This window comes from Theropithecus gelada, chromosome 15 (assembly GCF_003255815.1).
Source record: "Theropithecus gelada isolate Dixy chromosome 15, Tgel_1.0, whole genome shotgun sequence".
NCBI lineage: Eukaryota > Metazoa > Chordata > Mammalia > Primates > Cercopithecidae > Theropithecus > Theropithecus gelada.
Genome location: NC_037683.1, coordinates 106,087,831 through 106,115,677, shown reverse-complemented (window position 1 = coordinate 106,115,677; position 27,847 = coordinate 106,087,831). Strand labels below are relative to the sequence as shown.

The 27,847-nt window shown below is 52.9% G+C and overlaps 1 protein-coding gene across 6 annotated transcripts; it reads right to left on the bottom strand.

Annotated features, from left to right (window-relative positions):
- Positions 1–571: 571 nt before the first annotated feature.
- On the bottom strand, positions 572–26,987 carry SUSD3 (sushi domain containing 3). Of its 6 annotated transcripts, none has more exons than XM_025359639.1 (6): positions 26,845–26,987; positions 16,735–16,848; positions 9,868–10,056; positions 7,789–7,936; positions 6,481–6,612; positions 572–1,169 (listed from the first exon to the last, which is right to left on the bottom strand). In XM_025359639.1, exons 2-6 carry the CDS (start codon positions 16,781–16,783, stop codon positions 959–961), a joined length of 729 nt encoding a protein of 242 aa, XP_025215424.1. In that variant the 5' UTR covers positions 16,784–16,848; positions 26,845–26,987; the 3' UTR covers positions 572–958. The 6 variants fall into 6 exon arrangements, with proteins under 6 accessions (XP_025215424.1, XP_025215423.1, XP_025215422.1 ...); XM_025359638.1 differs by lacking the exon at positions 16,735–16,848 and having other exon boundaries at positions 572–681; positions 934–1,169; positions 26,845–26,981; XM_025359637.1 differs by lacking the exon at positions 16,735–16,848 and having other exon boundaries at positions 26,845–26,981.
- Positions 26,988–27,847: the final 860 nt, after the last annotated feature.

Genomic DNA, 27,847 nt, shown 5'->3' with positions numbered 1-27,847 from the left:
CACTCTTCCCACCTAGCAGGGGAGTCCAACTCTCCACCCCTTGATTAGAAGGCCCACTCGACTCCCAGTGAACAGACACAGCATGACTTCTGAGGCCGGGACCTGAAAGGCAAAATGACCTCCACCTGGTGCTCACATTGCAACTCCACCTTGAACACTGGCTGCCATGTTGTGAGGAAGCCCAGGCCACGAAGCTGCCACATGGGGGTGCTATGGCTGTGAAATAAAATCTTAAGCCCCACTGACTGACTGAATGGACCTGTTTTGGCCAAGGAGACCTGGCCGTGACTAAGACACGTCAGTCACGCCACAGTACACTCCTTCCTCACTAATCAATACCAGATTTTTTTCTTCAGAGTTGAACAGAAACTAGTCCTGAAAACCAAAAAAAGGGAAGTCTCCTCTGCAGACTCTAACATCAACCAACCTTTATATTTTTCAGTATTACATATAATGATGTAGTTTTACTTCATACCCCTCATCTGCACTTTTACAGACAACAGATGCAGAACCGTCCATGGGTCCTTCCTTGGAAGCTTCCTTCCTGTGGAGGAAGATGTTGAGGTAGCCATCTGTACTTGCTGAAAAGAAGTTTATTGCTATTTTCTTATGTTATTATACAAAACTAGATTTGCTTAAAACATTTCCCAGTCTCTTTAAAGGAATACTAGTTAGTGGGAGGCCACAGCTGGTAAATTACCCTCAGTAGTAGTTTCAAGTAGTCCATAACTATAAAACTCGTTACAGCCAGGATATGTCGGAACAGAACACTCCCGCTGGGGTCCTCAGCTTTGGATGTCAGCTCGGCCCCCCAAGGGGTCCCTACACCTGGAAGCTGATTCCACTCATTAGTCTCGAGCTGGACGCATGTGGAGTTCACGTGGAGTTGCAGCTGACTGGCTGGTGGGGTGAGTCTGGCCTCCCATTGTGGAGCATGGGCGCCAGCCTCACTGCACGGTCACCCTAGGGCATATGCTGCGGGCTTTTGTGGCATTCCTGTGGCCAGCCCAGAGGCAGGCAGGGGCTGTCTGGGGTTCGCCATATGCACCATCACCTGGGCTTGGGGCGAGCTGGAGGAGCCACTGAGGCTCAGAGCTCTGGGGATCCCAGGGTCCTTGTCCACGCTGCAGGTCACACTGGCCAGCTTGCTGGTGCTCTCAACATGGTCTCTGTGGAGAGAGGAGGCATGAGTTGGCAAAAGAGTGTAGACAGGGTTTAACCCCCAACTCCATACCTTCCCAGGTACCCAGGCCCTGGGCCTTCAGTGGGCCTGGGGCAACTGTCGACCTGAGCACTGAGGAGCTCGCTTCCTCCTGCCAGGAGCTGCCCTGCACCCTAAGGTGCACAGAGGCCATTCCATCTCCCTGCTGGGCCCTGTTGGCAAGTGGGTCCTTCATCCACATAACCAGGGTGTGGCCCAGGAGTCAGACACTCGCCCCTCTAAGGTGTGGGAAGGGACTTCCTGGGACTCACTCAGAGTGTGCAGAAACCACCAGAAACCCAGCTGCCTGGCCAGGGCCTGGGACGTCCCAGGCAGAGGAGGGATGCTGGGGAGAAGGAGGTCAAGGGGAAGACATCGTCCCTCCTGCCAGGCCTGCCTCTTTGGTGGCCAGGAGCTGGATCACCCACCTGCTCCACCCTCAGTCCTCTCGTGGCTCTCCCACCCCCCAGACAAAAACCAAGCCATTCCCCAGGCTGACCAGACCTTGGCCCTGCCCCATCTCCAGCTTCCACGCACACTGGCCTCTGCTCCATGTGGGCTGCCTGGCGGCTCCCACCTCCAGCCGTTTGCCCTTTCCTCCTCTCAGAGGCTGTCTCTCTCCCCTCCCAAAGCAGGCTGTCTTAGTCCTTTCACTTCCGGCATCACCTCTTCCAGGAAGCCTTCCTGGACCACAGCTCCCACCCACAACTAATTCTCAGAAAAACTCTAGTAAGTAGTAGGAAATAAGAAATGATCTGCTTATGCAATGAGTAAGTTAAAGAATCAATAACTGGTGGAGACAAAAGGGAGCTTCGGGGAGCCAGGAGCCAGACTGACTTCACCCAGCCTCTTTGACTGGTTGTGTGGGAGTCTATACAGGTTTCTTAATCTGACAGTTCTTCACCTGGAAAATGGGATAAAAGTAGTACCCACCCCTAGGTGAAGAGAGTTAATATTTGAAAGAGTTCAGAACAGTGCCTGTCACATTGCAACTTCTGAGAAGTACTTATGAAATAAAAACAAGGTCAAGAGGCAAACCTCACCTTGCTCAAGGAAATTTACCATCTATGGAGGTAGCCTGGGCCCTGCCTGAGGGGTGGGCAGTCCCAGAACAGGCAGATCCCAAGGATCCTGCCTGGCAGCCCGGGGCCCAGGGCTGGGGACTCAGGGAACTCTGCCTCCATTGGCTGCGAAGTCCTGGGCAGGACCTGGCTTCTCTGAGTCCCCACGAAGCTGGGCTGAGTGCTCGAGGTCCCCATGTGTGCGAGAGCTCTGGGAAAGGGCTCTGCCCGAAGCGTGCCCCTCCCAACCCCCCTCAGCCTCACCACCACTTCCTGCCTCTTGAGCTGACTATCAGAGTCCCCCAAGCTGACCTCCTCCAGCCTCTCACAGCCTTGTCAGGGTGCCTCCCTCCCGCCCTGGCTGTCTCACTCCCCTGGGAGGTGAACACAGCTCTGTACACAGATCTGTGGTCACTCTTGGACGGGACGCGCACGTCCGACCACATACTGTGCAAGTTCCTGCAGTGGAAGAGACAGTGTCTGTGGCGCTGGGACCAGGCAGACGTGTGGCCCCAAACGGCACCCCTGGGAGCCCCTCTGGCCAGCAAAGCCCCTGCAGCAGCAGCAGCAGCTGTGGCTGCCATCATCCCGGACACCATGTTGCCTTGAGAGGCAATTATTCCTTCCCCCATTCCACTTTTCCCAGTTATGACACAGGATGATGTGGTCTCAGTAATGGGGAGTGGGATCACAGGTGGGGCAATGGAGGAGCTCTGAAACTGGCTTTGGATATCTCACTACCCAAAAGGAAAGGCATTAGCCACCATGGCCCCAACAAAACTAAAATAAAAAGGAAAGGGGGCCAGGCATGGTGGCTCACACCTGTAATCCCAGCACTTTGGGATTACGCTTTGGGAGGCTGAGACGGGTGGATTGCTTGAGACCAGGAGTTTGAGACCATCCTGGCCAACATGGTGAAACTCCATCTCTACTAAAAATACAAAAATTAGTCGGATATGCTGGCACGCGCCTGTAGTCCCAGCTACTCAGGAGGCTGAGGCAGGAGAATTGCTTGAACCCAGGAAGCGGAGGTTATAGTGAGCCGAGATAGCACTACTGCACTCCAGCCTGGGCAACGTAGTGAGACTGTCTTAAAAAAAAAAAAGAGGAGCTGGGCATGGTGGCTCACGCCTGTAATCCCAGCACTTTGGGAGGCTGAGGTGGGCGGACCATGAGGTCAGGAGATGGAGACCATCCTGGCTAACACGGTGAAACCCTGTCTATACTAAAAATACAAAATATTAGCCGGGTGTGGTGGCGGGCGCCTTTGGTCCCAGCTACTCGGGAGGCTGAGCAGAAGAATGGTGTGAATCCGGGAGGTGGAACTTGCAGTGAGCCGAGATCGCACCACTGCACTCCAGCCTGGGCGACAGAGCGAGACTCCAGCCTGGGCAACAGAGCGAGACTCCATCTCAAAAAAAAAAAAAAAAAAGGAAAGAGGCCTAATAAATTTATAGCCAATCGATGGGTCAGGTGCCCTCCCACAACACATGGAACAAAACATTAGGAGGTAATTCAGCAGAGAAAATGAGAAAATGACTAATGCCAGCAATGGCACTGGTGAGCCAAGGCTGGAGAAAACATTCTTCCTCGACATTTATCAAAGAAATGCTGACGGAAACCACCCACACAACTTGTAGCTACTGTAAGAAACAAATGATAAACAAATGGTCAGCACTCAGTGATGATGCAGTTACCAGAAAAACATGGCCACACTCACTCGTACCAGAGCTCCCAGGGAAATAATGTGGTCATAAAATATTCAGACTGTTGGGCCTAAACAATCGAGTCCTAGGATCACCTCCAAGAGTTGTGGTCTTGAAAAGAAAAGCAGCACTAAGCAAAAAGACACTGACCACGTCTGGCCACTCAGCAGGGGACAGTCTAGCAGATGCTGGAAGCTTTGGAATAATGGGCTGCTGTAAGGAATGATAGCCTGGAGGCCTCAGACCACCATGGTGACCTGGAGCGTGTTGCTAAGTGCAGAAGTCTCGAGAGCAGCATTTCTGCTACATCCGTGTTGATGTAATACACACCTGAAGCACCAGGAAAGGAGACAGAAAGGTGAATTCCTTCCCTGCAGGTGTTGGCTAGACCCAGCATGGGGTGTGCAACCCAGGGCCGCACAGATCACCACCTCCTGTGCCTCAGTTTCCCTGTCTGCATAAGGTCGTAAGAGTGGCAACGACACTAACAGCCAGTATTCACTGAGCTCGCCCCTGGGCCTGGCGAGAGAGGCACACACCTGGACTCAGGTAACCTCAACAACTTGAAAGGGTGGGCGCTACTGCAATCCTCACTTTACACATGAGGACACCGAGGCATGGAGCTGTTACAGTCATACAGTGAGGCCATGAGGGCTGGGACCAAGTGCACTGCAGGCTTGAAAGGCTCCAGCGGGAGGGCCTGAAGGAAGGGAACACAAGCTCAATGATGTCGTCTCGATGGCTTCCCGGAGCCCGGCGTCTAAGCGCTGTTCTCCACCCAGAGAAACAGGGCTCCTGGAGCAGTGGCGAACCGCGGAGCTGGGCACAGAAAGCACGAGATGGGCCTGGGACATCCTGTGCAAGGCAGGAAGCCCTCACACACTGATGGGGATGGATCAGAAGGACACAGGCCATGGCTTGGCACAGCTCCCACTGCCAAGAACAACTGGAGCCCACAAAAAGTGTGCTTGAAAATAATGCAGGGGAACAGGGGAAGGGGCATGAATGAGGTGGCCTGGCTGAGCTGGTAACCGTGAGAACGGGAGGCAGGGACAGGAGATCCGTGACGATATTCTACTTTTGTGTATTTGTGAACTTTTCCCAAAATAAAAGTTTCAGAAAAGAATATTCATGAGTTCATGTGATGCTAAAACAACAAAACAAAATCGAAAGAAAAAAAGGGAAGAAAAAAACAGCTCATCCTCATCCTTGATAGAAGGAATGTCAGAAGTGCAACAGAATGAACAAAATCACCATTCCGTAATGCCCAAGGCAAGAGCAGATCTGGCAGGATCACCCTTGCACGCTGAGACCACGAGTCGGAGGAAGCTGAGACAGTGGAGGGACGCTTGCAGAGCCCCTTCCTCAGGCTCTGACAGTGGAGGGATCTGGGGGGCTTCGCTTCAGCCAAGAGACCTCATTCCATGTGGCGTCTTGGGGCGGCCTGGCCCATGTCTGTGATCTGCACACGCAGCCCTGTACCAGAAGTGCACAGCTGGCCCTGGTCACACAGAAACCCCAGACAGATCCAGACAGGACCTCTGCATGGGCCCTGGTCACACAGAAACCCCAGACAGATCCAGACAGGACTTCTGCCTGGAGCCCTCAGAGGACTACACCATGAAAATCTGAAGGCCCATACCCATTTAAGGAGCCCAGAGACCTGGCAGCTGAGCGCTGCGTGTGATTATGGACCAATGGGTAGGCACGCTCAATGCTGCTCACCACACTGAGACGTTCTCCACTCGACAGGCCACATGCAATCAATATTAGATTTCTGTTGGTTTTTATTTTTTTTGGGACGGAGTCTTGCTCTGTTGCCCAGGCTAGAGTGCAATGGCGCAAACTTGGCTCACTGCAGCCTCCGCCTCCTGGGTTCAAGTGATTCTCCTGTCTCTGCCTCCTGAGTAGCCGGGATTAAAGCCACACACCACCACCCAGCTAATGTTTGTGTTTTTAGTAGAGATGGGATTTCACCATGTTGGCCTGGCGGTCTCGAACTCCTGACCTCAGGTGATCCTCCCACCTCAGCCTCCCATACTGCTGGGATTACAGGTGTGAGCCACCACGCCTGGCCAATCAGTATTAGATTTCTGGACTCAGAAAAAGAATGTCCTTGTATTGGTTCAGGGCAAAAAAAAAGTATGTGTGTATTAAGAGAGAGAGAAAGGAGAGGGAGAGAGCACGGGAGGGAGAGCAAGTGACTGAAGCTCAGTGTAGAGCCCCGCTGGGTGTGGGTGGAGGGAACACAGGTGTGTAGAAGCTTCAGCTTCCCTGGAGGATGGACCCTCCAGATGAAAACAATCCGGGGGGCAGTTCTGAGTCCTAGAATGTTCGTCAGGACAGAGGGCTGCAAGGACCCCCAGCCTCTTGTTTTAGAGATGGGAGTTAAGGTTCTGGGTGGGCCAGGTGTTCTCAGGCTCTCAGCCTGTGGGAGCAGCAGGTGGCCCGGGGCCTGACCCAGCTGGACCCCTTGTCCCCCAGCATGCCCCCCACCCAGACCCGGGCTCACGTGGTGAAGCTGTGGTTGTCGTGCGCCTGGCTGGACCTGCTCACGGGTTTGTTGAAGTGCTTGAGGCCAAGGTATGCGGCCTGCACTGTCTCCAAGTCCTCATCTCTCAGCTGGGACCACAGCTGGGCTGACCTGGAGGAGAGTTTGGGAGGAAGGACTCTGAGCATGCACATGTGTCCCCGACAGCGGTGAAAACGGACTCCATGTAGGCCCACGGCACCGTCTGCAGGACGAGCACAGGCTGGCAAACCTCTCAAAGAGCTGGGCAGTGGATGTTTTAGGTGCGGTGAGACACATGATTTCTCCCACAGCTAAGCTCTGCCGCTGCAGCCCAAAAGCAGCCACACACCAGTAGACGATGAACATGGCTGTGTTCCAATAAAACTTTACTTACAAATACAGGTGGTGGGAAGTTCTAGGGCTGGACAGTGCTAATGGCTGCACGACGTCAGGAACATACTTAACGCCACTGAACTGTAGGCGTTAAAAAGGTAAGTCTGATGTATTGATATTTTACCACAATAAAAAATAAAAACAAAAAAAAATAATAAATTACCACGGGGAAAAAACCTGACAGGGAGCTGGACTTCGCTGGTGGGCTACAGCTAACCAGCCCTCCATCTGCAGTGACAGTGACTCCCCCTCAAGGTTTAGGGGGCGTGTGTGGCAGCCCTGCAGGCCGTTAACACAGCAGAGTGCATACTGCATATGTGTAGCAGGTTTAAGAATAAAACAATCCCAGCCTGGCCGCGGTGGCTCACGCCTGTAATCCCAGCACTTTGGGAGGCAGATCACCAGGTGGATCACCTGGGCAGGAGTTCGAAACCAGCCTGGCCAACATGGTGAAACCCCATCTCCACGAAAAATACAAAAAATTAGCCAAGTGTGGTGGTGCATACCTGTAACCCCAGCTTCTAGGAAGGCTGAGGCAGGAGAATTGCTTGAACCCAGGAGGTAGAGGTTGTAGCAAGCTGAGATCACGCTACTGTCCTCCAGCCTGGGCGATAGAGCAACACTCCGTCTCAAAAAAAAAAAAAACAAAAAAAAAACCAATCCCCCATGAACCCATGGCCTGGCCTAAGAGCAGGGCCTCGGAGGCCCACATGCTCCCCGGCTGTGATGCTGCCCGTGGCTGCTGCATGGGCCAGGAGCAGCACTTGGTGAGACGCAGGCTCAGAGCAGTGGTAGGAACGGGTGCGTGCCCTGAGGGCAGTGCCGGGGTTCCCATGAAACACTCTGCCCTTTCCTCCTCCCATGGTGCCAAGAGGCGCCTCCCGGGAGGACCCTGAGACCATGAGGCCACCATACCTGTTGGAGCGCCGCTGCTCACTCTTCTTCATGCACTTGAGGAGGCAGCAGGTGAGGAAGGCCATGGACATAAGCAGGATGATGGCGCAGCTCACAATGGAGGCAATCACGGCCACCCTGAAGCCAAAGGTCTCGTGTGGTGGCACCACTGTGTGGGAGACAACCACGGCTCCTGGGCGAGGTTTGCCCAGATCTGCCTGGCCCAGGGGTTGGGGATCTCAGGGGTGGTAGGGGCAGGGCCTGGGTGTGTACAGAGCCCGGGCAGCCCTCAGTGAGCCCTGTTGCATGGTAAGGGGGCAGTGAGGTGCTGGGGGCTGAGGCAAGGATCTGTGCAAACTATATTTGGAGGTGGGGCTATCAGAGAAGACTCTCCCCAAGAAACAGGTATTTGAGCAGGGTGTGTAGGAGTATGCAGAGTGGCTAATTGAAGGGGGTATTTGAGCAGGGTTTTGTAGGGTGTGTAGGAGTATGCAGAGTGGCTAATTGAAGGGGGTATTTGAGCAGGGTTTTGTAGGGTGTGTAGGAGTTTGCAGAGCGGCCAGTTAGAGGAGCTCTGGCAGAGAGTTCAGAGTGATGGCCTACGTGGCTCCTACCCAATGGAGTCCTGCCTGAGGAATGAAGGAAGGGCAGGCCACAGAGAGGAGGTGACAACAGACAGTGCTGAGGAGGCCTTGCCCAGTCCATGGTCTGGGTTCTCACAATGCCCCAAGGTGGCAACATTCTTCAGGGGGCCTACATTCCTTCTCAGGTTACTTTCCAGGAAGGCCCAAAATACTATGTATCTGCTGTGTGACCTCAGCTATGCTCCAAACACTAGTTCCATCAGATTCTACTGGATGTTCTGGCTAAAAAAGGCCCCAGAATCCTAATTTGAGCAACACCATGTACTCCCCTAGTAGGGGCCACGGCCCTGTCTCCTGGTCCCCATTTCCCATGCTCCCTAGTGGATGCTGGCCACCCAGAATGAAGACTACATTTCCCAGTGGTCACAGGACCATGTTCTGGCCAGTGGAGGATAAGAAGTGATGTGGGACAACTTCTAAGAACCTTCCCTGAGATACTGGGGCCTGCCCTTTGGCCCCGGGGCCCCTCACCCCATAACAGCTGCCTGGAACACAGCTGCTGCCACCTTGAATCATGAGGCTGAGGGCATGCCCAGCAGAGCCATGCCAGGGAATGGGCCTGGCTCCCACTGCCATGGAGCCCACACAGGCCTGCCTGCCCACCCCGAAGGCTGAGCTCCATCATAGTTAATCCTAGCATTTTGGGTTTTCTGCCTCTCAAAAGCTAATCCGAACACTCGCATTCTCAGAGAATCACCAGCATGTGGACATTTGAAAGATTCTGAGAAGTCCCGCAGCATAAAAACCCAGAAGCTGCCAAACTGTATTTTGACTCTGAGCCCTTTTCATGCACAAAACACATGAACATACTACACATGGCTTCGTTCCGGACGTGCCATTCTGGGCACTGAAAAGGGACTACCTTGTGGACCCTCCAACACCTTTACAACAAATACAACCAGAAAACCATCTCCTCCCACAGACTGGGAGCTCCAGGGCCAGGCACATCGTGACCTTCCGTGTTGCCAGTACTTAGCATTCCTGATACATGAAATATCCTATTAAAGTTTGCCATGTCCACGTGTACGTGAATGAATGAATGAATGAATGAATGAATGAATGAACATAGTTTCCTGCTTAACAGATGAAAACGTGCTGGCTCAGAGAGCTTGCACAGCCTCTTGGCAGTGAGGGGCTAAGTCAGTAGCAGAGCCAGGATTGGAGGCCCACTGCTAGGCTTCGGGTCCACGCTGCCAACATGGCAGTGGGAGGGTTGAGGGCCACCAGCTGGCTGCTGATATGTAAGCAGGCTGTCAGTGTTGGGAATGGGATCCTACACACTGGCCCAGCCCTTGTGAGTAGACACCCATGCCATCCCCACCCACACCATCCCCACCCGCACCATCCCCACCCGTGCCATCCCCACCCGCGCCATCCCCACCTGCACCATCCCCATGACAGGATTTGGGGCCATCCCCCACCCCCAGAGCTACCGAGCTGAGAGAGGGGTCCTTACGTTTGCACACTGGAGACCCTGAAGACCACTCAGCGATGCTCCCCTTCCAGGTGCAGGTGAGGAGCCCAGACCCCACCATCTGGTGGTTGGAGGGGCAGTGGAACATGAGCACGGTCCCCACGGAAGCACCATCGCCACGAAGGACTTGGAAGGTGGCTTGCGGGGGTAGCCGCAGCTGAGCGCAGGTGCCTGGGGAGAGAGGCAGGTGTGAGGCATGGGGGGTGGGCACGCAGGGCGGGGCTGGGCAGGACCCTGGAGGGAGGAGCTGGCACAGCATTGGGGAGCACAGGGGCAGGATGCAGCTCCAAAGGCCATTGGATGCTCTAGAGGTCACATGGGGTCATCCAGACCCAGGGACAATGCAGAGCTGGATCCCTCCAGGAAGTACACTCTAGACGTTGAGGATTGGAGCGTTAAAAAAAAGAAACACATGTTAGAAGACAATAAAAGCAAATATACCTTCCCTGAGACACTGAGGCATTGCCTTTGATTATGACCTAAACACAGTTCCAAAGGCAGAAATCAGAACGAAAAAAAAAAGAGGGACAGAGAGAGAGCAACAGACTTGACTGCATACAAAGCAGAAAGCAAAAGCTTCTGAGGCTCCCTAATAATGGAAAACAACCAACTCAGTGAAAAATTCGGGAAAGGATATTTGGAAAGCACAGGACAAAGGTTGGTTCGACAGTCTTAATTTATAAAGAGGTCTTACACATCAATGAAAACTGAATTTTCCGTTTTAAAAAAAAAAAACAACAAGTTCTAATGTGTGAACAAGCAATTCGCAAGGACACCAATGGCCCACAGTCATGAAAAATGCAGACCCACAGGCAACTGAGGAAATGCTGATTCAAGGGAGAGCTCAGTTTTCCTGCATCAGTGAGGTGAAGGCAAAAAGAAAACAATGTGCAAGTTGGCAGGGCCTGGGAAGCCCTGTACCCGGGCTGGGGTACAGATCCAACCTTTCTGCAGAGCGTTTGGTAAATTCGTTAAGCACCCTATGTTGCATATGCACCCTCAGCCACAGGAAATAAGAATCTGCTGGCCGGGCGCGGTGGCTCACGCTTGTAATCCCAGCACTTTGGGAGGCCGAGGCAGGTAGATCACGAGGTCAGGAGATTGAGACCAGCCTGTCCAACATGGTGAAACCCCATCTCTACTAAAAATACAAAAATTAGCTGGGTGTGGTGGTGCATGCCTGTAATCCCAGCTACTTGGGAGGCTGAGGTGGGAGAAATGCTTGAACCAGGGGAGTCGGAGGTTGCAGTGAGCCAAGATCACACCACTGCACTCCTGCACTCCAGCCTGGCGACAGAGCAAGACTCCATCTCAAAAAAAAAAAAAAAAAGAAAGAAAGAAAAAGAAAAAAAGAAAGAATCTGCTGCCAAGATTATGGGGAAGCCCACCTCAGAACCATACGTAATAGAGAAAGGCTGAAACAACCCACGTCTCCCGCAGAAGGGAATGATTCCCTCACCCAGGTCCATCCAGACGGTAAAATACCAGGGAGCACTTACAGTGATGTTCTTATTTTTTTTGTTGTTGTTTTTTTTTTTTTGAGACGGAGTCTCGCCCTGTCGCCCAGGCTGGAATGTGCAATGGCGCGACCTCAGCTCACAACAACCTCCGCCTCCCGGGTTCAAGCGATTCTCTTGCCTCACCCTCCCGAGTAGCTGGGATTACAGGCGTGTGCGACCACGCCTGGCTAATTTGCTGTATTTTTAGTAGAGACAGGGTTTCGCCATGTTGGCCAAGCTGGTCTCGAACTCCTAACCTCGTGATCTGCCCGCCGTGGCCTCCCAAAGTGCTGGGATTACAGACATGAGCCACCATGCCTGGCCAGTGACGTTCTTATATAAGGACACAGAGATGCTCTGGATGCAGCAGCAATCAAGAATTTTTATAAAATTCTAATGATGACAACAGCTGGGACTGAGAAGATTACTGTGGCTAGACGCCGTTGCACCTGCCTTACATGTGCCATCATCTATCGGCACAGCAGCCTACCCAAGGAGAACCATCATTATCCCCATCGACAGATGAGCAAACCGGGCAGAGGGTCTTACAACACTTTCTGCAGTCACACAGCTCTTATGCTGAGGGAAGACTGAGAACCAGACAAGGAGGCTCTGGTCTAACTTCACACACATTCATATGCACACACAATGTATATGAGTTGTCGTGCTATGCATGTATCAGCAGCTGGTTACTTTTCACAGCAGTGAAGTGTTCCATTGTGCAGATGGGCCTCAGTGTGTGTCCCTGTTCCCCGCATCTGAGTTGCCTCTGGGTTTCAAGGATGTTCAGTGAAACTGCTAAAGACATCCTCGAGCAGGTCTCCTGGTGTCCAGATGCAAGAGGCTCTTCCTCCTGCTTATCTGGTATGTCCTGATTTTTGGGCATTGACAGTGGACCGCTGGTGCATCACAGGTAAAGAACAGGGACAGGCCGGGTGCGGTGGCTCATGCCTGTAATCCCAGCACTTTGGGAGGCTGAGGTGGGCAGATCACAAGGTCAGGAGATTGAGACCATCCTGGCTAACACGGTGAAACCCAGTCTCTACTAAAAACACAAAAATAATTAGCTGGGTGTGGTGGCGGGTGCCTGTAGTCCCAGCTACTCGGGAGGCTGAGGCAGGAGAATGGCATGAACCCAGGAAGCGGAGCTTGCGATGAGCTGAGATTGCGCCACTGCATTCCAGCCTGGACAACAGAGTGAGACTCCGTCTCAAATTAAAAAAAAAAAAAAAAGAACAGGGACAGCAGGCCGTGCTGATTCATGGCATGTGCAGAGGCAGAGACTGACCGGAGACAGCAGTGGTGAAGGGCCACCTAAACATCTCTGTGTCTGTCTCCCTCTGCACAGGCAGAGCCTGACACCCAGAGATGGGGGTGATGGCGGGGACAAAAACTGGGGCATGCAGAGTCTGAGGGACTTCAATATTCCACACTGACCTGCTATGACCTTCCCCTGTCCTCTGTGTGCTGTGTCTCCAGCCAGGACCGTGCCCCGGGTGCCAGGCATGGAAGTCTCACTGCCCACCGAGCCTGAGATGAGACCTAGCCAAGCTTCTGAGCTCCCCAAACCTGCTCACCATGTGGCTTCTCCTATTATAAGTTCAATTTAAATCAGCAGTCCCTCCATCCTTCAGTTGCTTGGGCCCCAAACCTTGAAACCTACTTTCTCAATCCACAACCAATTTGCCAGCAAACTCTGTGGACTCTAATTTTAAAATGTTTACCAAAGACATCTGAGGTAGGCTGCATACCATCCCTCAGATTTATTCACGTCCGCCCAGGAACAGTCACGTGGGCTGGCTGTGTGCCCAGGCAAGGTCTTCATCTGCAAGACCTATCACTCCATTTCTTATCCCACATCTGAATTCACAAGCCCATCTAGGGGGAAACTGAGGCTCAGAGAAGTCACACCACCCCTTGCCCCAGCCATGTGTGCCACGGCTATTAATGGGCATCAGCAGAGCTGGGCTTCAGGCCAGGCCCGGAAATCTGGTCTGGGATCTGGCAAAAGTGGAGGTTACCAGAGGCTCTGTGCCATGGCAGTGACAGTAAAGGATGGCATTTGGCTGTAGCTGGCCAGGTCACATTGACCTACTCCCCAGCAGCACCCAGTGGTCCCCCTGCCCCCTGGCCTCTGTGTCACTGAGGACCCTAGGGCCTTAACAAGCTGAGATGCTGAGGGTGAGAGTGTGGAGGCAGGGGTGGCCCTCAGCAGGGGTTGAGGCAGACATGCCCCACCACTTTGGGAAGGTCAGGCTACACAGATTCTGCCCTGACGACACTTGCTAGTAAGGGAGGAAGAGGTGTGGGAGGGGCTTATGGTTTGTGTACTTTTCTGGGAGGGATGCGGGAGGGACTGATCTAACACAAACACCACTGGGGGCCTAATGGGTGCTGTACTTCATTATAGCCCTATGAGGAGGGTGGTCTACCCCTAGCTTACAGATGGGGAAACTGAGGCACAGCAAAGCTCAGTGACATGCCCAAGGTCACTCAGTGGGAATGTGGTAGGGATGGAACTGGGACCCTGCACACTGTGTCGGGAGCCCCACCTGATGGCCAAGCCCAGGGGGTAGCATCTGCCCATCTCACCTCATCCTGGGTAGCTTCCACTCTAATTCCCACTCCTGGCTGTGGATGCCTCTAGTAACCCTTCTCCCCATTCCAGAGTTGCAGCTGGAAATGTGATCACCACTGAAAACTACATTTCCCAACCTGCCCTCCAGGGAGCTGTCACGTGACTGAACCTGGCCAATGAGGTGTGAGCATAGATGCTGTGCCAATTCTGCATTGGGGAGTGTGATGGTTAATACTGAGTGTCAACTTGGTTGAACGGAAGGATGCAAGTATCGTCCCTGGGTGTGTCTGTGAGGGTGTTGCCAACGGAGATTAACATTTGAGTTGGTGGACTGGGAGAAGCAGACCCACCCTTAATCTGGTGGGCACCATCTAATCAGCTGCCAGTGAGGCTAGACTAAAAGCAGGCAGAGGAACATGGAAGGACTAGACTGGCTCAATCTTCTGGCCTCCATCTTTCTCCCATGTTGGATGCTTCCTGCCCTTGAACATCAGACTCTAAGTTCTTCAGCTTTTGGATTCTTGGACTTACACCAGTGGCTTGCCAAGGGCTCTCGGGCCTTTAGCCACAGACTGAAGGCTGCACTGTCTTCTCTACTTTTGAGGTTCTGGGACTCGGACTGGCTTCCTTGCTCCTCAGCGTGCAGGCAGCTTATTGTGGGACTTCACCTTGTTATCATTTGAGTCAGTACTCCTTAATAAACTCCCCTTTATATATACATCTATCCTATTAGTCCTGTCCCTCTAGAGAACCCTGACTAATACAGGGAGCAAAGATGGTGGACGTGTGAAGGGGCAGAGCAACCTCTCGGATCCTAAGAAGAGAGAGAAATAAACTCCAACTGGAGTTAGGCCACTGTTTTTTTGTGGATTTGTTAAGTGGACTGGCTCAAATCTGATACAAAGCTTCAGCAACACGTCTCAGCCCAGTGCCTTATTTAGCGCTTGGGATTCTGCCTGGCCCACTCGGGGCCCCAAGGTGACAATAACAAAAGTAGGAATATCAGCAGCAACAATAATAATAGAAGGAAGAATAATGCCCAGGCTGTACTCTGTGCTGAGCGCTTCAGCAGCTGTCGGGCGACAGTACATAAACGAGCACACGAGGTCCAGCCTGTGGGGCTCCTAGGCCACCTCCACCACACGCATTTGGGGGCCCAGGCAAGGGAGCCTGCCCCGGCGTCAATGTCAGCACAGCTGTTGTGCCCACCTTGGACTGGAATGTGGAGGAAATGAGGTGTCTGGAAGGCATCTGGAAGGTGGCTGTGCCTGGTACACATGAGGGCAGGAGCCATGTTGTCCTTGGAAGAGCTGCCTCCCCCATTCTGCAGCCCCAGAAACCATGGCTCAGGGACACTGAGGTCACATAGCCAGTTTGTGGTTCTGCCAGGGTCAACCGCAGCCACCTGGCTCTTCATCCCTGGGCTGTCCCCATCCTTTCTGCCCCTTCAGTATCTGGGGAAGGCCAGCCTCTGGCTGGGCAGGGTCATTCTGACGGCTCCCTGTCTATGCATAGATCCTCAGCATTCGCACAGCTACTAACAATAACAATGCATGTATGGATGGAATATTTTGTTCAAGAGCACCCCGCATTCCTTATCTGCATTATTACAGATAAGGCTCAAAGAGGTGGACTCACCTGCCCAAATGCCCACTGATAGCAGGGAGGGAGCCACCACTAGATGCAGCGTCTGAGATTCTTACATTTGTAACATATATGTAATAGGAGATTTGTATCTTCTCTACATAAACAGCACTTAGATATTAATAAGCCAATGACAAAAATCACAACAAAATGGGGAAGTTAGAAAAGAAAGACAAATGGCTCGGCCAGGCATGGTGGCTCATACCTGAGAATCCCAGCACTTTGGGAGGCCAAGGCAGTGGATCAATTGAGGTCAGGAGTTCAAGACTAGCCTGGCCAACATGGTGAAACCCCATCTTTACTAAAATACAAAAATTAACCGGGTGTGGGTGGCACATGTCTGCAATCCCAGCTACTTGAGAGGCTGAAGCAGGAGAATCGCCTGATCCCAGGAAGCAGAGGTTGCAGTGAGCCGAAATTGTACCACTGCACTCCAGCCTGGGCAACAAAGTGAGACTCCATCTCAAAAAAACAAAAACAAAAACAAAAACAAAAAAAAAGGAAGAAGTAAAACAATCTCCATTAGATGACATGATTTTGTATATATGTAGAAAAGCCTCAGAAATCCACTAAAAGCTATTATAAATAGATATGAGTTCAGCAAGGTTGTAGAATACCAGGTCAACATACACAAGTCAAATGTATTTCTGTACAGTAGCAGGGAGCAAATTGAAAATTAAGAAAAACATTTTATACAATAGCATCAAAAAGAATGTTACAAATTTAATAACAGAAGTGCAAAACATAACTCTGAAAACTACAAAACGTTGTTGAAAGAAATTAAAGACCTAAATAAATGGGAAAACGTCCCATGCTCATGGATCAGGAGACTTAATATTGTTATGATGGCAACATATTATGGTAGTCCCTCCTTATCCTTGTTTTCACATTCCATGGTTTCAGTTACCGGTGGTGGTTCCACAATCAGAAAATAGTTACCTCACAACAGTTGTGCTTTGGGGCCATTATTGAGTAAAATGAGAGTTGCTTGAACACAAACACTGCAGTATCAGGGGATCTGATAACCCAGAGGGCTACTAAGTGACTCACAGCAATCCCAGGCGGGGTGGAGCAGGATGGGTGAGATTTCGTCAAAATACCCAGAGTGGCTCACAGTGTAAAACTTACAAATTATTTCTGGAATTTCCCATTCCATCACAAGGCCTATGTATTTCATCTCACTTCATCTCATCATGTAGGCATTTTATCATCTCACATCATCACAAGAAGGGTGAGTACCGTCTATTAAGATATTTAGAGAGAGAGAGAGACCACATTCACATTACTCTCATTACAATATATTGTTATAATTGGTATAACTTATTACGAGCTATCATTAATCTTTCACTGTGTTTAATTTATAAATTAAACTTATCATAGGTACATGTGTTTAGAAAAAAAAACAACGTATATAGTATCTGAAGTTTCAGGCATGCACTGAGGGGTCTTGGAATGTATCTCCCTTGGATACATTGTATCTACTATAGCATTGTATCTTCTATATTCATTGAATCTACTGCATTCATTGAATCTACTGTATTCGTTGAATCTACTGTATTCCTCAAACTGATATACAGATTCAACAAAATCTTTATCAGAATCCAGCTGCTTTCTTTCTAGAAATCAACAAGCTGATCCTAAAGCTCATATGGAAATGCAAAAGACCTAGAATAGCCGAAACACTCTTGAAAAAGAACAAAGCTGGAGGGTTCACACTTAACCAAATTCAAAACTTATTACAAAGCTAGAGTACTCAAAACAGTGTGGTACTATCATAAGGACAGACATAAAGGCCAACAGAATAGAACTGAGAATGCAGAAGTAAACCCTTACATTTACAGTCAAATGATTTTCAACAAGGGTACCAAGATAATTAAATGGGAAAGGAATAGTTTTTCAACAAATTGATGCTGGGACAACTGAAGCTGGACCCCTAGCTCATACCATATACTAAAATTAAAATGAATCAAAGACCTAAAAGTAAGAGCTAAAACTATGAAACTCTTAGAAGAAAACAGAGGGGAAAATCTTTGTGAACTTTGGCAATGGTTTCTTAGGTCTAACACCAAAGACAAACACCAAAAGAAAAAGAAAAACAGGACTTCATCAAAATGAAAAATGTTTGTGCTTTAAAGGACACATTCAAACAGGACTTCATCAAAATGAAAAATGTTTGTGCTTTAAAGAACACATTCAATAAACTGAAAAGACAACTTACCAATAGGGAGAAAATACTTGCAAATCATGTATCTGATAAGAGGCATGTGTCTAGAACATATAAAGAATTATTACAACTCAATTATAATAAGACGACAAAATTTTAAAATGGCCAAAGGATCTGAACAGACATTTCTCTGAAAAAGATAAGTTAGCAGCCAATAAGCACAAGAAGATTCTCAAAATTATTAACCTTCAGGAAAATACAAATCAAAACCACAAAGAAGTCTGTCAAAAAGACAGGCAATACCAAGGGTTGGCTGGGCGTGGTGGCTCACGCCTGTAATCTCAGGACTTTGGGAGGCCGAGGTAGGTGGATTACTTGAGGTTAGGAGTTTTGAGACCAGCCTGGCCAATAGGGTGAAACTCTGTCTCTACTCAAAATATGAAAATTAGCCAGGTGTGGTGGTGGACGCCTGTAATCCCAGCTACTTGGGAGGCTGAGGCAGGAGAATCACTTGAACCCAGGAGGTGGAGGTCGCAGTGAGCCAAGATTGTGCCACTGCACTCCAGCCAAGGCAACAGAGTGACTCTGTCTCAAAAAAAAAAAAAAAAAAAAATTGACTGGAGTGATGGTAGCACGTATCTATGAATCTACAAAAACTACTCAGTTCTATGATTTAAATAGGTACATTGTATGGTATGTGAATTATAGCCCGGTAAAGTTGTTTAAAGAATCATGGGGAAAATATGTCAATTAAAGAAATGCACATTTAAAATTGAAGACACTTGGCCGGGCACGGTGGCTCACACCTGTAATCCCAGCACTTCGGGAGGCCGAGGCAGGCAGATCATGAGGTCAGGAGTTTGAGACCCGCCTGACCAATATGATGAAAACCTGTCTCTACTAAAAATACAAAAATTAGCTGGGCATGGTGGTGTGAGCCTGTAGTCCCAGCTACTTCAGAGGCTAAGACAGAAGAATCCCTTGAACCTGGGAGGTGGAGATTGCAGTGAGCCGAGATCATGCCACTGCACTCCAGCCTGGGTGACAGAGCAAGACTCCATCTCAAAAAGAAAAAAAAAAAGCAACTGAAGATACTCTTTTTTTGCTTCTTATCTCTGTCAGAGTTAAACAGACCAGCCCTTCAGATTAGGGAGGCTGCAGGGGAGGGGTGCACAATTTCTAGGGGTGGTACACAGAGTGGGGAGGGCCTGAGGAGCTGCCCTGCCCTTCCGGGGGATGGAGGGGACACTGGGCAGGACTGGAGTCAGCAGGAGGCAGAACTGCCCAGGGATGCTGGGTCGATGACAGCTGACACTGAGCATTACCTGTGCCAGGTACAGCTCTAACCCCTGGCCTGGGCTATTTCCTATAACCCTGGACTGACTCTCGCTGGCCTTGGGTCACCTAGCTCCCAGTGGCACAGCTAGGACTTGAATTCTGTCTCCAGGGTTGGGCTCTTCATCAACTACCATGCTCCGTATCCGCAGACATCAGTGTAGGAATGAATAAATGAATGAATGCAAGAACAAATGAATAGAGGACTGGCAGCCTGACCTCACGGACAAGAGTCGTGATCAGCACTCCCCAAGGGCCAGAAACCACTTTGCTTTTTCAGGATCTTGGGATCTGGATATGCACTGTTCTTCTGGCCAAGGAGGTGCCTATGGGATTCTGGAGCCCTGGCAGACACAGCAGGGCAGCCACGGGCTGGCCACGTGGCCCCTTCTCCAGGGCAGCCAGGCGGCCAACACTTCCCAGTCCTTAATTTAGAGCTGCGACTTCTGCATTCCTCTGTGGCTTCCCAGTCCACTGTGGCCCTTGCAGAGAGGAGGCCCCACCAGCCATAGGTTTGGGAGTAGCCGTTGGCGGATGGGAGGGGAGGTTGGCGAGGGTGAGTGCACCCAGCACCCACAACAAGCACCTGGCTGTGTCTGCCCAGTGAGAAGATGAATGGATGAATGTGAATTCATTCTTTAAAAATAAAACGGGCCGGGCGCGGTGGCTCAAGCCTGTAATCCCAGCACTTTGGGAGGCCGAGACGGGCGGATCACGAAGTCAGGAGATCAAGACCATCCCGGCTAACACGGTGGAACCCCGTCTCTACTAAAAATACAAAAAACTAGCCGGGCAAGGTGGCGGGCGCCTGTAGTCCCAGCTACTCGGGAGGCTGAGGCAGGAGAATGGCGTAAAAAACCCGGGAGGTGGAGCTTGCAGTGAGCTGAGATCCGGCCACTGCACTCCAGCCTGGGCGACAGAGTGAGACTCCGCCTCAAAAAAAATAAATAAATAAATAAATAAAACGATAACTTCGTTAGAATAATGAGATGCCTGGAGGGGTGGACCAAGGGATGGAGACAGATGTGAGAAAGCAGGCACAGCAAAATGCGAAGGGTGGAATCGAGCTGGTGCATGTCCAGGCAAAAAATTATTTCAACTCTGCCTCACGTTCAAAAGAAAAATGCTCGGGGAAGACCTTAAGCATCCCCACTGCTGACATGTAACTACTCCCCTGGGCACATCCCCTTCCCACCCACTGGGGTCCCAGGGAAGGGGCGGCCATACCACTCCCCATCCAGGACCCAGACACTAACCACTGCTGAACCGTCTGGGCACTGGGCTGATCCTCGAGACTTACTCTACTGAGACTGTGTGTCACCGCGGGAACATAGCTTTCTCTCAAACAAGACAGATGTGACCACCAGGGCCTCCCATGCACCCGAGGCAGCCAGGCCCAGCTCTGGAGCCAGAGGACCTGGGTTTGAGGGTCAGTCCGGCTTTTCCAGAAGACCCTGGTCACTTCTCCACCTACAAATACCACAGCAGGCAGGGTGGGGCAAGGACTGGATGAAATGATGATCATCCCAGCATGGCCACCTTCACAGCTGACTTCCTCTAAGTGTGTCTTAGAAGGAGCAGCTCCTCGGATGGGCGCGGTGGCTCACGCCTGTAATCCCAGCACTTTGGGAGGCTGAGGCAGGCAGATCACAAGGTCAGGAGATCGAGACCATCCTGGCTAACACAGTGAAACCCCGTCTCTACTAAAAATACAAAAAATTAGCCAGGCGTGGTGGCGGGCACCTGTAGTCCCAGCTACTGGGGAGGCTGAGGCAGGAGAATGGTGTGAACCCAGAAGGCAGAGCTTGCAGTGAGCCGAGATCGTGCCCACTGCATTCCAGCCTGGGCGACAGAGCGAGTCTCCATCTCAAAAAATAAAAAATAAAAAATAAAAAAGGAGGAGGAGCAGCCCCTGCCCCTGCCTGCCCACATGTTGTGCTGAGCTGGGTGGGGAGCTCATGACTAGCCATGTCTGAGGTTGACCAGTCGGCTCTCGCCTAGGCATGTCTGAGGTCAACCAAGGTCTTGTCTTGGTTCACACTTCATCTGTCAAAAGCCACATCCTGTGTTCTCAGCCACCAGGTTCTGCTATAGTGAGGGCTCTTGTCCTCAGACAGCAACTGCAGGTAGTGGATTACATGTCACAGTGAAAGGCATCAACAAGGGGGCAAGCATGGCCCCTTCCCAGCATCCCCAGAGCCTGTCCTGCCTGCATCATTGAGCCTCACAGACATGGGGGATAAAGGGTGAAGTCGGCTGGGTGCGGTGGCTCACACCTGTAATCCCAGCACTTTGGGAGGCCGAGGTGGGCAGATCACAAGATCAGGAGATCAAAACCATCCTGGCCAACATGGTGAAACCCCATCTCTACTAAAAAAATAAAAATTAGCGGGGTGTGGCAGTGTGCGCCTGTAGTCCCAGTTATTTGGGAAGCTGAGGGAGGAGAATTGCTTGAACCGGGAGGCAGAGGCTGCAGTGAGCCAAGATCACACCACTGCACTCTAGCCTGGTTGACAGAGTGAAACTCTGTCTCAAAAAAGATTTTAAAAAAAGGTGAAGTCACCACCCACAACCAAAGAAACGGGACCAGCCAGCGCGGTAACGCTGACCTACAAGAAGTCCGAGATGTGCTGTCAAATTAAAAACTCAAACAAAAGTATAAAACGATTTGGAGTACAAGCCCAGTACAATTGATGCCAGCCCCCTAACTGTACGTGAGCAGAGAAGGATGGTGCCTAGTGGGGCTGGGGGGCCTTAAATGCAGTCCTGGTGTCAGACCCCGCATTTCTAGCCAGCTGACCAGGAGGGTCTCATGCCCAGGTCCTAATGTAAGTGCACTGCTGGAATGGCTTTCCTTCACAAGTCAAGCAGAGGGTCTGAGAAAGTTACTGGTAGGAGGGAGGGCAGGGTGAGTCCTCGCTGAACACTCACAGCCCTGATCTGCCTCCTCAGAGCAGCCGAGAGGTCCAACCTCCTTTAAGCCCTCAGCCAAGAGGGCACGGGGAGGCAAAGTCATGTTCCTGTGGCCTCTGCTGCCAGAAAGAGAAGCCACTGACCGGGAATGCCCTGGTCTTAGCCCCCAGTTGGGTGGGCAGGTTTCCTGGAAGGCTAATCAATAGGTTCCCAGGGTCTGATCCTGACAAGACGCTTCCCAGCAGCAGGTCCTGGACCTGGATTTCTCACCTGGCTCAGTCTCAACTTCTCCGTCTGCAAAACTGGTGACTTGCCCTCCTGGGTCTGAGAGGAGCAGGACTACCCTGTGGAGACCTTGGAACAGGATCTGGTGCACAGGGTCACTCCCTAGGTCAGGGCTTGAGCAGCCCAGGACATGAGCCCTACTGGGACCCTAGGCCTCAATCCCCAAGGTCCATGAAACCCAGGAAAACTTCAGCCCTTAGTCCCTGATCCCCAAAGTCTGCAGTATACAGGGGACCTTCAACCCTCCAGGCCCCAGTGGGGTCTCCTGCACTCCTTTCCTGAGCCTGGGAGGTCAGGAAACACTTTCTCTGGGCTGGCTCCATTTTCCAGATGAGGAAACTGAGGCCCATAAACCTGCCCAAGGCCCCTGGCTGCACAATGGCAGTGCCAAGGGTAGGAGCCTGCACTCCTGTCCCCTTGGGGTAGCCCTTTCCATAGGATTCACAGCGAACTCACAGCCAGGATTCCATAGGATTCACAGCGAACTCACAGCCAGGATGGGGCAGGCAGGCAGCACAGTGCCAGGAGCTATGGCCTACGAAGTCTCTATCTGCACCCAACTCCCAGGGGCGTTCCAAGAAATCACCAAGGCATGAGGATGGAGCTGGTGGATCACCCTTGGCTCTAACCCCCACACAGCCAAGTCCTGCTCACACAGAGACTCTAGGACTCCCAGGGGACCCAGGGCCACCCCTCACTGACCTCCTGAGCCCCTCCCCATGCCTGGTGCCTGAGAGGCAGATCCCACCTGTCCCCTCCCCTGCTTCAAATACTCATGAACTCTCAGCTGCCCGCAGATGGCCCTCCTGTGCCTGATCCCTGCAGGGGACCCCACACCCCAGCTGTCTTTGAGGATGTCTCTTCCCTAAAGCTGGAGACAGAGGCCTTGCCTCCCTGGATCTGTCCTGCCCTCCAGCCCCACCCTACCTGCCTGCTGTTCCCCAGCCCTTGGTTGTGGCTGCCCTTGATCTGCTGGCCCAGCGCTGGGGCATTTCTTACCTGGCACCCTTTAGATCCCTTTGCATGTAAATCTTAAAGGAGAGGGAAAAACAACAGAAACCCGATTTGATGCAAACAAGGTACAAAATCAAACACATGAGGCCCTGCCTGGCCCTCCCACGGCTCAGGGGCAGGTGGAGAGGGCCAATGGGTACCTCGGGGGCACACCTGTGGGATGCCTGAGCGGCCCTCAGCCCACATGCCGCACCTGCGCCTCTGCCCGGCCACCTACTGCAGCTGCGCTTCCTCCCTCTCTGGCCTTATGTACGGAGGCGGGCAGGCCTGACCGGGTGGGTCCTCATCCTCCCAGCCCATGAGGCCAGTCAGGCGTCTGAGAACAATCCGTACTTGTTAATCTTCTATCTAGAACCTTGGACCCCAGGTCAGCCCTTCCATCCTCCCTCCTGGGATTCGCCACACAGCCCCTATACCCTGACCTCGCCTGCTATGCGACAAAGTAACTATGTTCCCTTTTATGCTGGCTGAGGCTGTGGGAGAGAGGGCACCCGAGTGATAGAGGCAGGCTGTGGACCCAGTCTCACCTAGACTCGATCCCCACCTGCCAGTGAGTCCCTGTGTGACCTCAATCTGGGTCTCAGTTCCCCCAAACGTGAAACAGGAACCTTCAGAGGAATTTCTCAGAGTTTAAAGGGGGTGACTTGTGCACACAGAGGTGCTTTGAGAACAGGACCCCCAAGACCCTGGCAGTGGGGACAGGGCCTGGCCCCAACACTACATGTGAGTGGCCCACAGCCCTGGTTGTGTGTCTTCAGGTAAGTCAACTGCCCTCTTTGAGCCCATCTCCACATGGAGGGTGGGCACAGGCTTCAGAGCCACTGCAGCCTTCCATCTCCAGGCTGAGCAGCAGGGTGGCCTTAGGACGTGGAAAGCTCACAATCCTCCAGAACACAGGGGGGCTAATTCCAAATGAGGAACGTGTACCCCCACATCCCTGGTGGAAAACCGAGGGCCCTGGAACCTATGTCTTCTACCAGCTGCTCTGTCAATGCCGATGGGTGGCAGGAGGCCATAAACAGGCATCACGGGGCATGTCCGCCTTGCTTTGACTTACACAGGCATTCACAGGGTCTCAATTTCTCCTCCGTAAAATGGACACAGTTCAGTTCTGGGGCAGGAGTTCAGGGGTGAAGCCAAGAAGGCACCGGCAGAGCACACCTCCTGCTACCCCCCCGCCCAGGCCCTTCCTCCAAGGCCCTTCCAGGGATGCCAGGGGGGTTACCTATAGCCACTGGAACCCTGCTTTCCTGGACAATCTCCCAGATCAGGGAGTGCTGGGGCCGACCTGGGAGCAGGGCCAGGGGCCAGTCACACAACAAACATGATAAACTCCTACTCTGAGCTAGTCTCCCCCGCACGCTGCCCTTCTCCCAGGGCGCTCATGGGAGATGAGGGAAGACCACTTCCTGCCTCCTGGGAAGACAAGTGTGTCTGCACTACTGTGCTCTTAATAGCTACTCTAGGAAAGCCGGTGGTAATGGTCCCATTTTAAAGATGGTGGGAAAAACACACACGCCCATGCTGTGTTTTTGGTTTTTGTTTTGTTTTGAGACAGAATCTCACTCTGGTGGCCCAGGGTGGAGTGCAGTGAGGTGATCACAGCTCACTGTAGCCTCGAACTCTGGGCTAAAGCAATCCTTCCACCTTTCAGCCTCCAGAATAACTGGGACTACAGGCACATGCCACCATGCTCGGCTCATTTTTTTTTTGCATTTTTTGTAGAATGAGGTCTTGCTATGTTACCCAGGTTGGTTTCGAGCTCCTGGACTCAAGCAATCCGCCCGCCTCAGCCTCCCAAAGTGTGGGATTAGAGGCATGAGCCACCACTCCTGGCCAGTGGTGTTTTAGTGTCAAATCCTCTCCAAAGACTCCCAACCCCCTAGCCTCTCACTTCACAGCACATTTCACAGATCAAGAAACTGAGATCTCATGGCAGGAGAGTGATGGAGTCCAGATGATGGCATCATCCCTGCACCAGAACAAGTGTCCTCCCGGGGCTCCACTGGGCCTGTCCACAAGCTTGGGGGCAGGTAGACAGTGGGGAAACTGGGGAACATGGGGAAACTGAGGCACAGAGGTGCAGCGACTCACCCCAGGTCACAGGGGGATTCTAACCCAAAACTCCAACAAGGGGGCCAGTGCCTGGGAAGTGGTCATGGTGGTCAGAGGCAGAGCCAGGGCCAGGGAGGATGAACAAGAGCACAGGGTGCCAGACTAAGCTCCATTCCCAGCACAAATTCCAAGGCAAACAACCTTTTGTATGCAAATATGCCAGAGCCTCCAGATACTCCCTGGCCTTGGGCTGACCTTGGGCAAGTCAAGGCTATCCAAAGGGCATTGGCACCCACTCCTCCAGGCTGTTGTGCCAGTAGAAGGGGCTCCTCAGGCAGTACCAGGCCCTGGGCAGGCCTTGCTCAACCACAGGAGCAAAAGTGCTCATCACCCCAACACCAAATGAGGGACTCTGGACATTAGGCTGCCAGAGAGTCAAACTAAACAAACCAAGTCCACCAGCGCCAGGAACAAGTGTCAGCGCCCACGTTGCGGAGTTGAGGAGCTCTGCTCGGTGAATTAGCTCCCTGAGCCGCAGTTTCCCCATCTGTGAGAGGAAGCCAGCCTCCTGCCACCTTCCTGCCAGTTCCCTGACGCTGCAGGCTGACAGCGTGACCTGGTCCAGCCCACCCCAGTCCGGGCTTCAGCTTCCTCCTGCGCAGAGCCTTAGCCCCGCAACGCCCGAGACAGCCAGGACCCTCAGGCCTAACGCTCGTGGGTAGTGGCCACGGAAAAAAGTTTTTGGGATATCTGAGACCCCGAGTTCCGGTTTGCTTCCACTTCTACAAGGGTTAGACTTTAGAATCATTCAAGGAGCAAGGCCAGCAATCGAACCCCGGAGACTTGGGCACGGGAGCAGAAAGCTCTTTAAGCACATTCTTGAATTCAAACACTTAAAAGTAAAATAAAAAGCAGCCTCTCTTCCTTCCGGAGGCCTCTGAGCCTCGGAGACAGCCGAGGCGATCCCAAGCCTGGCCATAGGATGACCTCGGACAGCCACTCCCCTCTCGCAGGCTCAGTTTCTCCATCTGTAAAGTGGAGCTGCGGTGGTCACCAAGGAATCGTGAAGATGCAACCTCCCTCAGGGGCAGAGAGGGCTCCCCGCTCCCGCCTCCGCGCCGCCCGCCCGCCCGCCAGGTGAGGCCGGTTTCGACTTCCCCCGGAGGGGCGCGGAGGGGTCCGGCGCCTGCGGCGCGGAGAGGCTTGGCCGGCCGCGGTGTCCGCAGGCGCCCGGGACCAAGGCGCGGCGGCGACTCGGGAAGGGGCGCGCGGGCTGCTGCTCGCTGCCAGGCTTCGGCTCCGCTAGGGCGCCTGTTGGGCTGGCGGAGGGTCGAGGAGGTTCATACTAGGGGCAGATCGCGGCTGTGGCCCCCACCCACGGCTGTGCGGCCCCGCGACCCCCTCCCCTCGGCTTTCCCGTCTGTGAAATGGGCGCAGAGCCCCGCACGCGGCCACTCGGCCTCAGCCCTCACCTGTGCGGTTCCCTGGGGCAGGCGTGGTGACCCCGGCCCGCCCCCGGGGCCTCGCCTTGCCACGGAGGGTGGCGGCCGCCCCGCGCATCCTGCGCGCTCCGAGGCGCTTGGCGGGGTCTGCCAGGGCAGTGAGCCGGGCTTGTGGGGGCGGGACCTGGACCCGGGTGAGGGGCGGGACGCAACAAGCCCCGCCTCCCGCGCCCGCCCAGGGGCGGTGCCATGCAACTTACAGACCACGCCCACATTTGGGCTGGGACCGAGGTCCGGGCGGGGGCGGGGTCCCCTGGGGAGCCCGAATACCCAGCGGGCCAAGCCAGCTGGCCGAGCGGAAAGTGTTGCTCCTCCGGGGCGTTGCACGCGCGGCTACCTCTGCCTGACACCCTTCCCCCATCCCGCCCTGTTCTCACCTCCATTCCTAGTGTGGTTTTTCCATGCGCTTCTATGTTTTTATTTTTTGAGCAGGATTTTGCCTTCTCAGGGTGCCGGATTCGGCCGGTACCAAAGGGCAAAGAGCAAAACCCCTTCCCGGCCGGCCCCTCGCACACCCCACTCCCCCCCAGAGATCTGTGTGGACCCAGCCTTCTTTCCCTGTCTCTCACTGGGCCAGGCCTGCTGAGGCACCCTGAGGTCTGGGTGCCCTTGTTGTCTTCGGTTCTCACTGAGGGGCCCCCAGCTGGGAGAAACAGGATTGAAAGCCCTGGGGTCTGGCTGCAGGGCCCACACGCACCTGGAGGCCTCCCTTCTCCTGGCTTCCCCTTCCCACTCAGCTCCACCTGCAGCAGGCCCAGAGCTGTGATCCGGGCTCTTTCTCTCTCCCTGACCCCACCCAACCCAGGCTTAGCCCCCTTCCCAAACAGCCACCAAAGGGTGGGGTGTGGTGTCAGGCCTCAGACATCCTGGATCTTGGGCTGCTTATGGGAAGCCACCTGAGCCGTGCCTATCCCTGTGGAGCTGGCAAAGGTAATCCTGGCAGAGGGAACAGCTGGAGCAAAGGCCCTGGTTT